Source organism: Nymphaea colorata, chromosome 2 (assembly GCF_008831285.2).
Source record: "Nymphaea colorata isolate Beijing-Zhang1983 chromosome 2, ASM883128v2, whole genome shotgun sequence".
Lineage (NCBI taxonomy): Eukaryota > Viridiplantae > Streptophyta > Magnoliopsida > Nymphaeales > Nymphaeaceae > Nymphaea > Nymphaea colorata.
In genome coordinates this window covers 6482687-6498516 of record NC_045139.1, presented here as the reverse complement: position 1 = coordinate 6498516, position 15830 = coordinate 6482687, and the positions used below count along the sequence as shown (strand labels likewise).

At 36.8% G+C, this 15830-nt stretch overlaps 1 protein-coding gene across 1 annotated transcript; it reads left to right on the top strand.

Moving 5' to 3' along the window:
• Positions 1-9349: 9349 nt before the first annotated feature.
• LOC116248524 (nicotine N-demethylase CYP82E3-like) lies at positions 9350-11797 on the top strand. The gene is made up of 2 exons (XM_031621370.2): positions 9350-10383; positions 11028-11797. The coding sequence occupies exons 1-2, from the start codon at positions 10168-10170 to the stop codon at positions 11649-11651; spliced, it is 840 nt and encodes a 279-aa protein (XP_031477230.1). The 5' UTR covers positions 9350-10167; the 3' UTR covers positions 11652-11797.
• Positions 11798-15830: the final 4033 nt, after the last annotated feature.

The following is a 15830-nucleotide window of genomic DNA, read 5'->3' as shown; positions in this document are numbered from 1 at the left end:
GAACGAAACACCTCCATGCTTATGATACAGCTTGAAGGAACCCATCTTGATCTTTCTCGCGCGCTCTCTCTCTCTCTCTGATCTGCTTGCTTCCCTGCTCCCGTTGTCTGAAAATCACTGTCTAAGATTTGCTTGTGAGAAGGGAGGGCAAGGAAACATTAATTTATAGACGTTCAACACCATCGCCGGCCGGCTGGACACTGACGAGGACCAGGCGCATCTGGGCTCCTCCATTGGATACATAAATATAAATATAAATATCAATAAATATTTCCTTTTAATTTTTTATTTTTAAGCCTAATTTCTGCCAAACTTTTAGAAAGTATTCGTGTTGCTATTTTTTGCCTGCCTTTCATGACAAGTGAAGATTTTGAAGTGAATTTTAGTTCATTTAAAAGCAGAAAAGTTTTAATTAGACTGAGAAAGGTGCAGTCTAGTGACAGAAGATAACATAAAAGAATTTCAGCTCATGTTTTCTATATTTTCAAATTAATGAAATTCACTTCATATCTTATTTAAAGTTTTAACTGTAAATCAGTGTTTGATTATTAAAAATGTATGACACCTTTACAAAATTATGGGCAAAAGATAGGCCCTTCTTCATTCACTTGTCAAAAGGCCTTATCAAAAGAGAAAGAGAGACCAAGTCAAGAATGGGTGAGCTCATTGGTGTAGCTCAAGGCAAACTTTTTATTTTGTATTGATATTTGGGAGTAATTTTTCTCATTTATATATTGGTACCCCTTAAAAACTTTAAGTACTCCTTAACCAGAATTTTCTGACTCCACCCCAATTAAAACAATTTTGGTTGTTGTCCATTGTGCATATAGCCAAATAACACCTATGGTTCCTGGTATGAGCAAGACACAAAGAATTAGGAAAGCCCATAAACTCAAGATATAGTTACATTTGATTGGAAAATCTTAATAATCAGCTTTAATTACAGTTAGAAACAGCTTAGACAACCAATCTTTTAGCACGTAGGAATGCCAACCAATCACCAACATATAAGGCTCCATTTCTATAACATTAAGAACCTGCAAAAATTACAACACATGATATTTTCTAATAGTTTCCAACTTCTTTTGTAAACCCAAAACTACAACTATGGTCTGGGGTTGCTCCTGTTATATACAGCATCCAGTCTATCATGTCGAATAATTTGTTTGTACATAAAGTCAATATTTGTGTGTGTGTGTTTGGGTGCATGCACAGTGTCACGCCAAAAATGTTCTAACCAAATTAAACAAGTAGGCTTCGAGTCATGCTCTCTAATTACAAAATCCAGATCTTGATAACTAACTTTTTCGAACAGTGATTTCAGTTTTTAATTAAATAGTCACATGCATTAAGAAAACGTGGTGCAAGGATTAACAGATTTTCCGGATATGCTGATCTTACTTCTTTGAATACGGAGTTACTTGTATAAAGAAAAACCCAGGGGGTGTATAGGCTCCTAAGGGGGCGTTTGATTCATTTGGAATTAATGGAATTATAGAAGCATTGTTTCCGCTCTTTAAAAATGAGAATTGCATTATCAAACAAATAATTTTCATTCTAGAGTTATAGGAGAATTTGAAAATCAAAATTCTAGAATTATGATCCCACCTGAGGAGGTGTGATTCCAAAATTCTGAAACCCTTTCATCTCTCTTTGGGGCACAGGGCATGAAGAATTCATGAATTTTAAAATTGTAATTCCCTTTTTTTTCAAACAAGTTATTTTAATTTCTAGAATCAAAATTCGATAGTATCAAACTCAAACAAAAATTATGGAAATTTGATTCTGGATATTTTTATTCCAGAATCAAAATTCTAAGCCATCAAACACCCACTTAATAAATACATACAATGTTCATGGGGAACCGTTGGCAACTCTTGGGGGGAAATGAGTTATTATTAGTATGGTAGTTTCTTGTCTGTTTCTTTAGAAAGATATCATAAAGAAAAACGACAGGGTTTGCAGAAATGGGCAAGGAGGGATCGGGTGAAGTGAGGTTGAAGAGAGAGCAGGCAAGCTAGTTCCCACGAAACAATGATTCAAACTCATTGTGTGAGAAATATTTTCCCTTTGGCTTGAAGGAGAAGACGTCGAACAAGGAATGTCCAGAACATTTTCCATGGCAACACGCGCTAAGAGAATTCATTAGGGATATCAATATATCTGATTTGGGTCAGATATCAGACTAAACCATTTCAAAGAATCAGATATGAAACAAAACAAACTATCTGATTAAGAAATAGGATTGGATTAAGGGTTTAAGAAATAACATTTGATCGAATTCAGGTGCAGATTTAAATACAGGTTAGAATTGGTTCAAATTTCAGATTCAGATCCAAATGTGAATGTAAAAATTAGATTATTTCTTTCGTGGATAACATAGCGGCACTTAGCGTATATCTTTCCACATTTCATTCACTTTATTAGAAAAGGGAACGGTTCTTGCTGTACGCCACAACTAGTGGGTCCGCAAAATCACACGCCCTATATCGGTTCTTTCCTATGCTGATTTTGCAGCTGCAATGGCGAGGATGGGTGACATTTCCCCACTTACTGGGACAAGTCAGGAAGTTCTGTAGGGCTGCCAACTGATGGTTTCGGCGTCCACTTCAATAAAATGTTAAGCAAAAAAATGAAATATATAATACAATGTACAACAAAACAAAATAAGAGGGGTGGAGAGAGAATAGGGAGACGGAGTGATATGTGTGTGTGTGTGACTGCTGCTGACAGGGGCTTCCGATTGTTCTTGTCGAAGGCAAGACTGTAATAAATGAAGTGACTTATTCGTCGAATTGTAACTTGTGTAGTAGTTATGCTGTTATAATCGAATGGATAGTTCTTATATCACATACAACTTCTTAGTTTGAATGATAACCATCTATTGCTACAAGCAAATTTTGCAGTATCCAAATATTAAATTTAAGGTCAGCAGCGATTCCCTAATAAAGAAGCAGTTTCTTTTTTAAAATAATAATAATAATAAATGGCACGCTAACAGAATAAAAATGACTTCTCTTGGAAACAAGAAATACCTATGATTCTATTGTTGTATGCCATGAACAACTAGAGATATTCCTCTCCCGAATATGTGACTTGTGGCCGTGCATCCAAGTTTATGAGAAGACTGCCAACCAGGTCTCATACTGCAAGTGACAAACATGACTTGAAAACCTCCGGTCATCTTGTGCTCCATCCGGCCGCCGGATGCATGCGGCGGATATGATTAAATACATCCGTCATAACGAATCGGATAATGCATTGGAGGATATGGTTAAATACACCCATCGTAATGGATTGAACGACCCATATTCAAGCTATGTGACCACCAAGATATATTCTGATCTGGATAATCAGACAGGTGAGTATGACAGGTGATCATGTTTGCAAGCGACAAAGCTTATTGCCGTAGCATATGAGATCGGAGCTGTGGTGAATCAAGTATTTCTAATGGAAGAAAATGACCACTAGTGAAAAAAATATATATGAAAACCTTGTAAAAGAGAAAATGATAACGTCTTCTTCAAAAGGTTTATAATAAACGGAAATAAGTAGTGCTTCATAAGTGTCTTCAGGCACTTGGAAATCGTCTAGTGGACCAAAGAAATAACGCATTGCCGGCAAGGCTTATCGAGCAACTTGTGATGGAAAGCAAATGACTGAGACACAATTCACCAGAGAAATTGCATCAGGGACGATGCAAAAGTTTCTTGTTGCTGGCAACTGAATGCTTGTTGTCACCTACAATTAAATAGCGGTGCAAATTATCCGGTGATATTATGCAGTCAGATCCGGTGACATATATATATTTATATATATATATATATAGGTAACTTTTTTTACTAAAAAGGTATTCTAAATAAAACATAAACATCTTAACATATTTATAAAAACTATTTTGATATAAAATATATTTTCAATCAAGTTGTTTTGTTGAAAAATGTTGATTTTCTTATTACCAAAATGTTGATGCTATGAGGGCTATTTATTTTTTCGTATTGTAAAAACACTATTAAAACCTAAAAGATGGTTAACTTAATATATATTTGGCATTAACTTATCCCTAACATGGTCAGATTGAGAAGATAAGTTAAAAAAATAACACTTTAGGCATCATATTTAAAAGGTTTGGTTTCTGCCAATCACTCATATAAAAATTGCTAAAAAATGAATATTACATATATATATATATATATATATATAGAGAGAGAGAGAGAGAGAGAGAGAGAGAGAGAGAGAGAGAGAGAGAGAGAAGTGTTTGTGATCTTGTTAGGCAGGGGATTTGGAATACTTGTAAAAGAGAAGTAAAGCTGTAGAATTGATGATTGACATCGACAAAGGCGGTCACTGGACTTCAGGCCCCTCAACAAAGGACGCCTTTGTCTGGAAGGACGCAAATAAAGTCGCTATATGAAATTTGGAAAAGATTTGCAATAAATTAATAGACTAACAAAATCGAACGCTACGTAGTTAGCCTGTCTATTGGACAAAAAAAAAAAAACTTTTAAAATTGGAACATAATATCTTTGAATTCAAATGCACACAAAAAAAAAAGTTTGTGCCTGACAAGAGTTTTTTGGCAAATTTAAAAATTTTCAATTAAAAAATATGAAAAATAAAAGAATAATATTTCGATCCAGCACATATGAGATGGAGTCAGGGAATTTAATACTCGAATGCCAATTTTATTAAATGTTGTACGCGGCGCCCAGAAGGCTTCAACTGGTACTCTTCTTTTGACTACCAACTCTTTGTTATGAAGCCGTAAACGTTTTGGATTTGAATAATTTAATTTAGATTACATGAACTTTATTTAATGTTTATTTAAGAGGAACCATTTTCTGTGTATTTTTAAAATTTCGAATTATTTTTAGAGTTAGAATTATGTACATATGAAATTTAAAATGTTAGGTATGGATGAACTTACAAAATACATTTTTTCAATTCTAATGTGTATCATTTTTTTTTTACAAAAAATTTTTTAACAACAAAGAAATAACTAAAATTTCGGAAACTAAAATCCAAAAACCGTAGACCCGATAAAATAGGTTTTTCGAACATTTTTCTGATTTGATGTAGTAGTAGTTTCTTGTAGAGAGAAAAAAAAAAGAGCTAATTAAAGTCCCTCTTTTTCCTTGTTCTTAGGGTTGAGGATCGCTTCGACTTGCTCAAAGCATTATAGAGTCGAACCAAGAATTGGCCTTCTACAAGTTAATTAACAGAGCTCAGGATGACTTTACCCTTACTAACTGAACTAGCTTTATACATATTCACAATCCCAATAAGTTTTACAGTGAGTAGGAATATTTCGTCATATTGCCCGATTGAGAGCAAAAACTTCTACTCTTCTCCCCTCTCCTTGAGTATGAGACCTGTTTTTGGTGCATCAGGGTGACGCTCTTGCTGTGTTTCAATTTGATTAAGGCTCGCTTTCGCTATTCAAGGAAATAGAATTATTATGTGTACATATTTTTAGAAAGAGAAAATATAGGAAAATTTCAAAGACAATTGCAAAAATTTAACATGATTTAGAAATATAGAACTAAAATGAATCGGATCCATTGTAGACATTGTCTAGTTGCTGTACTAGATCCAGATTTGAAGCCGACTTGCTAGGTATTAAGCTTCACGGCTAGAGCCAAGTTGCATACCTGTCGAACTAAGCTTGTAAATTCCATTCACATGGTCAAATCTTATACAAACAACTTACTACCCTGATGATATTATAGGGTTGGTTATACGTAAATCAGTTCATATCGTATATGTGATCTACAAAATTTGATCAGCTTTTTAAAAATCAGGAACTGAAGGAGCGAGATCGACTGACCCACTGACTCAACTAAAACTAAGTCAGTAATGAACCAGCAAGAAATATCGTCTTTGTAAAAGAAGTTCAAAACATCCAAACTTGTTATAGTGGACCACGCTACTAATAATGCATGGCCAACAAGAGTTTTCCAGTAACGTGTAAAGGAAGGAAAGGGAGTGACTACAAGGTGTGGAAAATAAAAACTTTGCTTTTATATTTTAAAAGTTTTTAGTTTAATCTTTATAAAATTTTTGAAAAAATAAAATTTTGTCTCTTGTTAAAATTTCGAAACTATGGTCCAGTTCATGCAATAAATTTTTTTTATCTCCACTCAATTTTAAAACTATAATTCAACCCCTACGACAAAAAATTTCTAGCTCTACCCTGCTCGGCAAAACATTGTTTCCACTCGATTTCATGTCTTAAAAAGATGATCTACCAAGCGTGAAAGGTTATGGAAAATAGGAATTTCAATCAATTTCGCCAGAAGCCGATTCAGCTTCATATTCACCTGGATTGGCCATAAAACAGCAAAAAAATATTACTGCAGATATCTTTCTAAAGAGAATACAAGAAAATAATTACAGTAGCAAAGCTGAAAATATTTAAAAAATAATTAAGTTAAGGAACAACAGAGGTTGCACCTTGCATGGGCTGATGAATTCAATCAAAGGCCAACGTTGATCAAGTTTTACAACATTGGATGCACCCATGGTGTGGTTCTACGGTATTTTAAAAAATCAACAACCACAACAAGTACCAAATTTCAAAAACTCGTTTTCTTTTCACAAAAAAATAGCATCAACTTTGGTTCTTATTAATGAACACCGCGGCCACCCCGACCCCCCCCAACACATGGCACAGACGTGCGTGGATGAAACTCAATTATTGAATGGTGTGACGGCTACAAGCGGCCGGTGACTAAGAATGGCATATAAATTTGGGTGGCTAACCAGTGGAGAAGGATCAGAGAACACTGTGACAGTGTGACGGCTACAAGCGGCCGGTGACTAAGAATGGCATATAAATTTGGGTGGCTAACCAGTGGAGAAGGATCAAGAACACTCCTCTCTCATCCATAGGATTCCCTTCTTCAATGGCCTCAACGTTTTGCTTCCTCCTCTCTATCTTTCTGGTAAGCTCAGAGAGAGAGAGAGAGTTGCGCCTGGTGTGTGCGTGTCTTTATGATCTTACTTTCTTTCGTTCTACATGATATATTGCTCCATGCATGCAAGTTTTTTTACGCCATGGCCCCCTTCCCCTTGCAGCTTCTGGTATACAGCTCTCTCTCTCTCTCTCTCTTTCAAACTAGCTAATGTGCTTCACTCCTTCTGTATTAGACCAAAAGCGATGTAAGCAATGCCCCCACATACGTCATATTAGCTTCCCCAGGCAGCCTTGATAGCAAGTTCAAACTAAGCCTAACAACGACGCATTGCTAACTTTCGGTCTTTGGGCGATAATATTATGTCATTTAATTGGCAGAAGGCCATGTAGAATGAATAGCAGAGGATCGCCTTATCATTTCAATTTCATATTCACCGTTCCCACTATAAGAAATTAGAAAGTGTGCCCAAAGTATAAGTTAATGAAACGGCAACCGACTTCGGCTGCAAAAGTCACAAGTATAGGAAGGCATCACGTCATTTGGTACGCTTTGATTATTGAAGCGTCACGTGATTGCGTACGTAGACTTGAAGTTGGTTAATGAATTATAGGTCGCGTGGTTTAGTTCCCAATATAAAAAGACTTTACAAACGTACAGGGGGCTAGATTGGTAGGGGCTTCATTCTTTAAAAGCTTAAATGTTTATGAGTGGTTGAACTTGGGTGGACTTAGTTTTAATCATATAGGACAGTTCTATCAAACCCAAATCAACGTTTCATATTGAATTGAAAATTTGTTTATTATAGGAAAAAAAAAATCTAGCTCCAAAAACGCATAATGATATAAAATAAGTGAAAAGAAAAAATGAAGAAAGGTTTGATCTACAGGCAAAGCGAATAAATTAAAATTTTAAGGGACATCAACACGTAAATGAAAAAAAATACAGAAAAATATTTTTTTTTTTGTGGCTTCGTGTGAGCAAATGTCTAGACATTGCTCACACCTGCCACTATCCCTGGTCTGGTCTCGGCTACTTAGATACGTAGTTTTAAGCTAATCCCTCCACTAATTCACCTCAACTTTCTCCAAACGCTCCACAGATTTTTTTTTATTTTTTTCTAAAAAATATGATCATGTAAAAAGAATTTGATGCAATAATAATTATCTCACCATAACAGTTTTAGAGGAAGAGCCCTTTCACCAGAGTGGTTGAGAAGATTTAATATATATCTACCAGAGTTTTATATGCTATATTTAATATGAATCATCTGAGTTGTTGTTGATTTCAAGGTAGAAAAAAGTTTTAAACATATGAATTTCATTGGTTAAAACCCCTTGCGTCCTTTAAGGAACATTTAAGGGTCAATGACGTTTATATTTAAACTTAATATCGTTAGAAGAACAATATGCAAAATATTACATATGTGATGTCGTAAAAAATAAAAACAAATAACGAGTGAACATTATGTATCATGTGACGTAATTTTCGCAAGTTCTTAATGTTATAGAAGTGAGCAAGGAGGGATCGGGTGAAGTGAGGTTGGAGAGAGAGCAGGCAAGCTAGTTCCCATCACTGGATGAAACAATGATTCAGACTCATTGAGTGAGAAATGTTTTCCCGTTGGCTTGAACTTAAAATGAAGAAAATACGTAAGGAATGTCCAGAACATTTTTCATGGCAGACCGACAAAGCAAAGTTGAGTCACACACTGTTGTCGCGTAATGTTTCTGTTGTACTTATTTTGAAAAACAAAGAGGACCTAAGGGAATTTACTGGTGATATCAATATATCTGATTTGGATTGGATATCAAACCCAAACATTTAAAAAAATTAGATATGAAAACAAAATTACTATCCAATTAAGAAATAGGATTGGATTAAGAGCTTAAGAAATGACATCGGATCCGATTCAAAATTCAGATTCATATTCAGATGTGAATATAAAAATTTAGATGATTTCTTTCGTGGATAACATAGCGGCATTTTAGTGTATACCTTACCACATTTCATTCACTTTATTGCTTTTCCTAGTTGCGAACAGCACGCTTCACCTAATGGTACAGAGCCAAATGTTGGCAGGTGTGGTCAGTTGCCTACACCGAATTTCTTTATTTTTATGGAGAGACTTTCAAATATTTTTTAGTTACATATATTACCACTCCTCACTCCTTAAGATATAAATCTTTTGGATTAAGGCCCTTCAATCACGTAACCCTGAATGGGGCCAAGTGTCAGTTGTCGGCACTTCTATATGAAATTTTTGGCGTGACAGATTTGGTGGCGGGTTTTGATTCGACCGCACGAAGGTGAACCGTACTCTGATTAATTGAAAAACTTATCTTTAAAAGCAAACTGGGATTACATGTATTTTTAAACCCAAAGTGCTGCATTGCATTGGCAGAGACGTTTTTCTTTTGTTTCCTCGTGAGCGGAGGTTTCACATAGAAGTTATTCTTTCATTCATTCCATTCTTTCCACATGTATATATATACTCACACAAGACAGGCAACTTCCTAACGCAGTAGACTGCAAGTTCCCTCGTTGCAGCTATGGATTCCATCGAATTGGCAGAGGGCTTCGCAGCTCTCCTTGCACTTTTCTTCATCTACCATATTTGGCCAAAGAAGAGAGGAGAAACAAGACGCCAACCGCCTGAGCCTGGCGGTGCTTGGCCGGTAGTTGGCCACCTCTGCCTACTGAGTAGAAGAAGTACCACACCTCTCCATAGAACCTTGGCTGCTCTCTCGGAGAAGCACGGACCTCTTTTCACCCTTCAACTAGGGCAAATGCGTGTTTTAGTAGTGAACAACATGGATCTAGCTAAGGAGTGCTTCACTACAAACGACCGAGCCTTTGCCGGTCGGCCTCCACTACAAAGCTGGAAACGCCTCGGCTACGACCTTGCCATGTTCGGGCTCGCCCCCTATGGACCTTACTGGCGCGAAGTCCGCAAGATCACAACCATCGAGCTGCTATCAAGCGGGAGGCTCGAGCTGCTCAAGCACATCAGGGTCGAGGAGGTGGGCGCTTGGGTGCGGGGCTTATACCACAACTGCGGTGACAATCAACCGGTGGATTGGAAGCATCGGTTAAGCAGCTTGAGCTTGAATATCATCCTTAGGATGGTTGCCGGAAAACGGTACTTTATTTTGGACGGTGAAGAAAACATTGGTGAGGTAGGTGAGTTGAGAAAAGTGATAAACGAGTTTTTCCATCTGTTGGGAGTACTGACCGTCACTGACGCGATACCATGGCTGGAGTGGCTGGATGTGGGCGGTCACCTCAAAGCCATGAAGAGTGGCTGGACCAAATTGCCTCGGCCTGGCTGGCAGAGCACCGGCAGGAGAAAGAGTCTGGCGGCATGAAAGCGGAAAAAGATTTCATTGACGTGCTGATTGAAGAGTTAAAAGACGGTCACTTGTCTGAAAAGTACCAAACTGACACCATAATCGTAGCCACCGCTTTGGTACGTTGTTGCTATTCCTTCTCCTGGTTTTTCCTTTCATATATATTTTATATTTTACAAACGGTGCACTAAAATTGTTAGGCTGTTGCCAACTCTATAAATGTCAACCATTACTTGAAGGCAAAATTTTTAAAGAGTCTTGACAATATATAGTATATATACGTGCATATAACTTGTATACTTGAAAGAGACTTTAAGTTTTTCTTTATGGTTAACCGAGAAGTTGAGTTACATTATTTATGTGCCTTTAAAACAGATCAGAATTTTCTCGCTAACTGATTTTGATGCTTGTTTTACTTGATGACAAAAAGTAAAGTTTGTTTGGTCTGTTCCCATATATATAAATACATATATACGGAAAGACTGAAACTATGACGACAGCGCATGTCACACAGAAGTATATTAGTATTTGAAAATTTTGTAAAAATCTTCAATATGAAACTGCTTTTAAAATCTCTCCAATATATATACTTTGTGTTGTGTTGAGTCATTTTAGGTGTGCACTTAACCAGCTTTGCTTCGAAAGCGCTTGTTATATACAATTCTCATTGAAGTTTTCAACAAGTAACATATGGAAAAAGATTCAATATTCATTTCTTAGAACCCAATTACATACCTTGGGCATCTGGCCCGAATCATTGCAGGGTATAGTATCGGCCGGCACAGACACCGTATCGGTCACCTTAGAATGGATCATTTCCGCTCTCCTCAGCAATCGCCGGACACTAGAAAAAGCAAAAGAAGAGTTGGACTGCAACGTAGGGAGGGAGAGACAAGTGGAGGAATCAGACATCAAGAACTTGCCATACTTGCAAGCTATTGTAAAAGAGTCAATGCGCCTGTACCCGGCGCTGCCGCTCTTGCCCCCTCACCAGTCCACGGAGCCCGTCCAGCTTGGTGGATACCACATACCAGTAGGCACAACCCTGTTTGTTAATGCCTGGAAGATATTTCGAGACCCGGTATTGTGGACGGACGCAGAAGAGTTCTGGCCGGAGAGGTTCTTGACAAGTTGCAAGGATATTGATTTCGGTGGTCAGAGCTTCGCCTTTATGCCCTTCGGGTCGGGCCGAAGGATGTGTGCTGGTTGGACAATGGCTTTACAAGTTATTCACTTAGCGTTGGCGCGCCTGCTGCAGAGCTTTGAGTGGTCGACACCCATGGACGAGCCTGTAGACATGACAGAAGGGTTGAGCATAATCATGTCTAAAGCAGCTCCCCTAAAAGTTCGTCTCAGGCCTCGTCTCCCGCCTCACCTCTATTACTGAAATAGAAAGGATGGAGTCCTTTGCCTCCTCAACCACTCCACCCTTGCCTTACTTTACCGCTGTTAGTGGAAATGTATTAAATCTTGTATTCTTGGTGTTAGTAGTGTTACTTCTCAACCGCTCAACGTCGATTCATGTGTTTCATTCTTTCCTTCCCATCTGTACCACTTGTTTCGATAACTGTCGCTTCTTTGCAACTAAGCAAGCTTTCAGCTTTAAAAAGTCCTCCTATCTATGTCATAAGGGTGTGGATGCAACAACTTTTTTTTTTTTTTTTAATTTTAGTATATATATATATATATATATATATATATATATATATATATATATATATATAATGTGGAAGATGGATCAGCACCAGTAGCAACATCGACATCATCAGACCCATCAGCAACATTGACATCAATAAAATATGAATGCCATGTAGGAGCACCTGTTTGACTTAGGTTCATATCTAACAAAATGCATCACCTTCCTCATGCTTTGTCCGATGGTATACACGAATGACAGCGGCTCCTATTAGATGCAGTTTTTGAGATTTCTCATCACTGCAACGTTTTAACTTCTAGTTCAACTAATTCTAACAATCTTAATAGCTGACAGATCCGATATAAATCTGAAACCACACTGTAATTAACGATGTTATAAAATAATTCTCGATTAACTCATAGTTTGGGTCCCTGCTAAAAGCTTGCGACCCATCCTAGCCCATAATGAGATTGAGTTGTGTGCAGGCACACCAAAAGAAGGAAGGAGGATTGGATTCAGACTCTGATTAATTGATATCTTACTTTTAAAAGCAAACTCTGATTAATGGGTGCGGGTGGTCACCTCAAAGTCATGAAGAGGGTTCACAAGAAGATGGACCAATTTGCATCTGGTTGGAGAAAGAGTCCGACCGCACAGCTATGTTACAATGGTATGCGTATAGGTACGGGGGGTACGGGTACTGGTGCGGCATTTTCGTAAATCTTGGTATAGGTATGGTGACTATTATAATATTATTAATTTATAATACCTAAAATTTAAAGAAAACCAAAAAATCTTTTCACATGTCATAATTCATGAATCCATAGATAATAATCTCATAAGTCATAGAAAAAAATAAAAAACATCAAATGTTCCTTCCATAGATCATAGATAATCTCATAAAACATACAATGTTCTTTCCCGGTTCTAAACATAATTAGAATATGGATATAAAAGAATATTAGGTGTTTGTTCCTTAACATATGAAAAGCGATATGTGGTGTCCTGTTATAAGTTTTCCCTTGAAGATTAGTGATTACCGCATTCACTAGTATAATGTGCCAATTGATTGATTCAGTAAAGTAAGTGTGTGCAGATTGGAATGCATGTATTTCAATATCTCATTTGTACTTCAAAGTATGTACAACAAAACTACAGATAATTTAAACTGACCGACGGTCTGTTTTTATGATTTCGTGTGAAGCATACAATGCATATGATAACTGAGGATGCAGCTTGAGTGGCAATGTTCTTTCACGAAAACAAAAACAATAATAAACCCCTAAAATAATGAAAACTGGCGATGAGTGACTTTAAAACCCCTAAAAACCTTCTAATCACGAACAAAACTGCCCAAATTCCAACACAAAGCAACAATGCAATCAATGAAAAAGACAAAATCACAATATTGGGCATCAAGAGACAAAGCCGTAAAACCCTCCCGCTGCCGTCCGTTGCCGTTCAGTCGCTGTCTGTCACCAGCCACCATTCGCTGTCCGTCGCCGGTCACATCCATCGCCGGTCGCTGTGTGCCGCCGCTGCCCAAGGTGGTGGAACGAAGGCCACCGTTCGCTGCAAAGAAGGCCACCGTTGTTCCAAAGTCAGGAAGGAAGACTCGCGATTTTCATTTTGGTTTCTAACTGGACTTTGGTATGCTTTGGATCTGGTGATGGTCACTTTGTCTGAAAAGTACTCAACTGACACCATAATCGTAACCACCGCTGCGGTATGTTGGTAACTTGCTATTTCTTGTCTTGGTTTTTCCTCTCATGTATTTTACAAAAGTTGTACTAAAATTGCTGGCTCTTGGCAAAAAAATTTAAAAGGTTTTGACAATATATGGTAAAGTATACATACATATAACTTATATATTGGAAAGAGACTTTAAGTTTTTCTTAGTGGTTAACCAAGAAGTTGAGTTGCACTATTTATTTGCCTCTAAAACAGCTCAGGTTTTTCACGCTTGACTGATTCTGATGTTTGTTTTATTTGATGATAAAAGTTTTAAACTTTTCTTTCAGTTCAAGATTTTCCGCATTTAAATAGAAAGTATTGTTTCGAAAAGCCGAACTAAGGCGACTGCGTGCGTCACCAACAAGTAAATTAATACTTGAAAACTTGTAAAAAATCTTTAACATGAAACTGCTTTTGAAATCTTTCTAATATACATACATGCTTTGTGTTGTGTTGAGCCATTTTGGTCATTACATACTCATGTGCATGCTTAGCTCCAAATGGACAGGTAATTATATATATCATTTGTTATATAGTTATTTAATGGTTTAGCAGCCTTATTTATCTATATTTACATGTAAACATTCTGTATTAGAACTAGTTTATTAAAAATACCAGCACTAGTACCAACATTGACATGGGCATGGCAGTAGTGGGACCGCCATTTAAGAGCACCATGTGACGACACATTCATATCAAACAAAGTGCTTCACCTTCCTCATGCTTTTGTCCGACTGTATATACGGATGACAACAGCTCTAATCTGATACAGTTGTTTATTGGAGATTTATTGCGACTATATAGAATCTGTTATATGTTATATAGTGAGCTCTTCCCTGCCATTCACGTTGCATGTTCCTGCTACAACACATCAGACAAAATTCTACATCTAAGAGAATACAAGATTTGGTGAGGATCATGTTACACTTACACTCCCGTGCACGCAACTCGATCTCTCCCCTAATCCTATAAAACAAGCTCTTATTTTCCCATTTTATTCTTTTCATTGTTAATGGACTAGAGAAAGAGAGAGAGAGATGCATCAACTTAAAACATGCCAGTTTGTGAAATTTCACCATACTGCACCGTTTCATATGATATTAACTTGTTATTTGTTTTATTTTCACGACAGTGCATATGTAATATTTTAGATATGATTCTTCTAACTATATATATATAGGCTAGATTTCGATAAAATCAGTTGGGTCATTGAACCCAATGAAAACGATGGTCGATATCAAATAAAAGTCAAAGAGCCCCTTAAATACTCTTGAAGGGATGTTTGAAATCAACAACAACGCAGATGATTCATATAAAATGTAGCATATAAAAGTCTGGTAGCTATATATTAAAGCTTCTCAACTGCCCTAGTGAAAGGGCTCTTTTCCTAAAACTGCTATAGTGAGATGATTATTATAGCATTAAAAATGTTTTTAAAAGATCGTTTTTTTTCTAAATATGTAAGTGTTTGGAGAAATTTGATTCGAATTATTGGAGGGATTAACTTAGAATATGTATTATGCAGATGTTAGACCGATCCAAGAAAGAGGCAGGTGTGAGGAACGTGTAGACATTCGTTCACATGCTCACACGGAGCCATAAAAAAAATATATATTTTTTGTGTTTTTATCTTCATTTACATGAGCAACGTATAGACATTTGTTCACACGCTCACGCGTAGCCACAAAAAATATCATTTTTTTTGTGTGTTTTTTTTTCATTTACATGTTGATGTTTTTTAAAATTTATTACTAGTATCCATTAACCAAAAAATTTTTGGTTCTGCCCCTAGACGGAACCTTTTTTTTTTTTTTCTTTCACTGATTTTGCATAGCTAGATTTTTTTTTTTATTGAATACTAATCATATAGTTAACAAACTTTCAATTGGCCATGAAGCATTGACCCGAATATGTGGAGCTGTTTTACATAATTGGATCCAGGCTGCTATCAAGTTAGGCTTAATTTGAACTTGCTATCAAGGCTGCTTGGGGAAGCTAATATGACGTATGTGGGGTATTGCTTACATCACTTTTAGTCTAGTAAAGAAGCAGTGAAGTACATTAGCTAGTGTGATCATGAAGGAAAACTAGAAGAGATAAAGTAGCATGACCTTTGCTGTTAAGCAGTGTTTGGAGGTGCATTCAAGGAACCTGTACTCAAAGAACAAAAAAGTTCGCATTTTCAAATGCCAAATC

What these genes read in the sequence shown, in the direction of transcription:
- LOC116248524 (XM_031621370.2), top strand. Translation starts at nt 10,168, where the DNA reads ATGGCTGGAGTGGCTGGATGTGGGCGGTCACCTCAAAGCCATGAAGAG. An exon ending in TAATCGTAGCCACCGCTTTG is followed by an intron (nt 10,384 to 11,027) that starts GTACGTTGTTGC and finishes GAATCATTGCAG; the next exon opens with GGTATAGTATCGGCCGGCAC.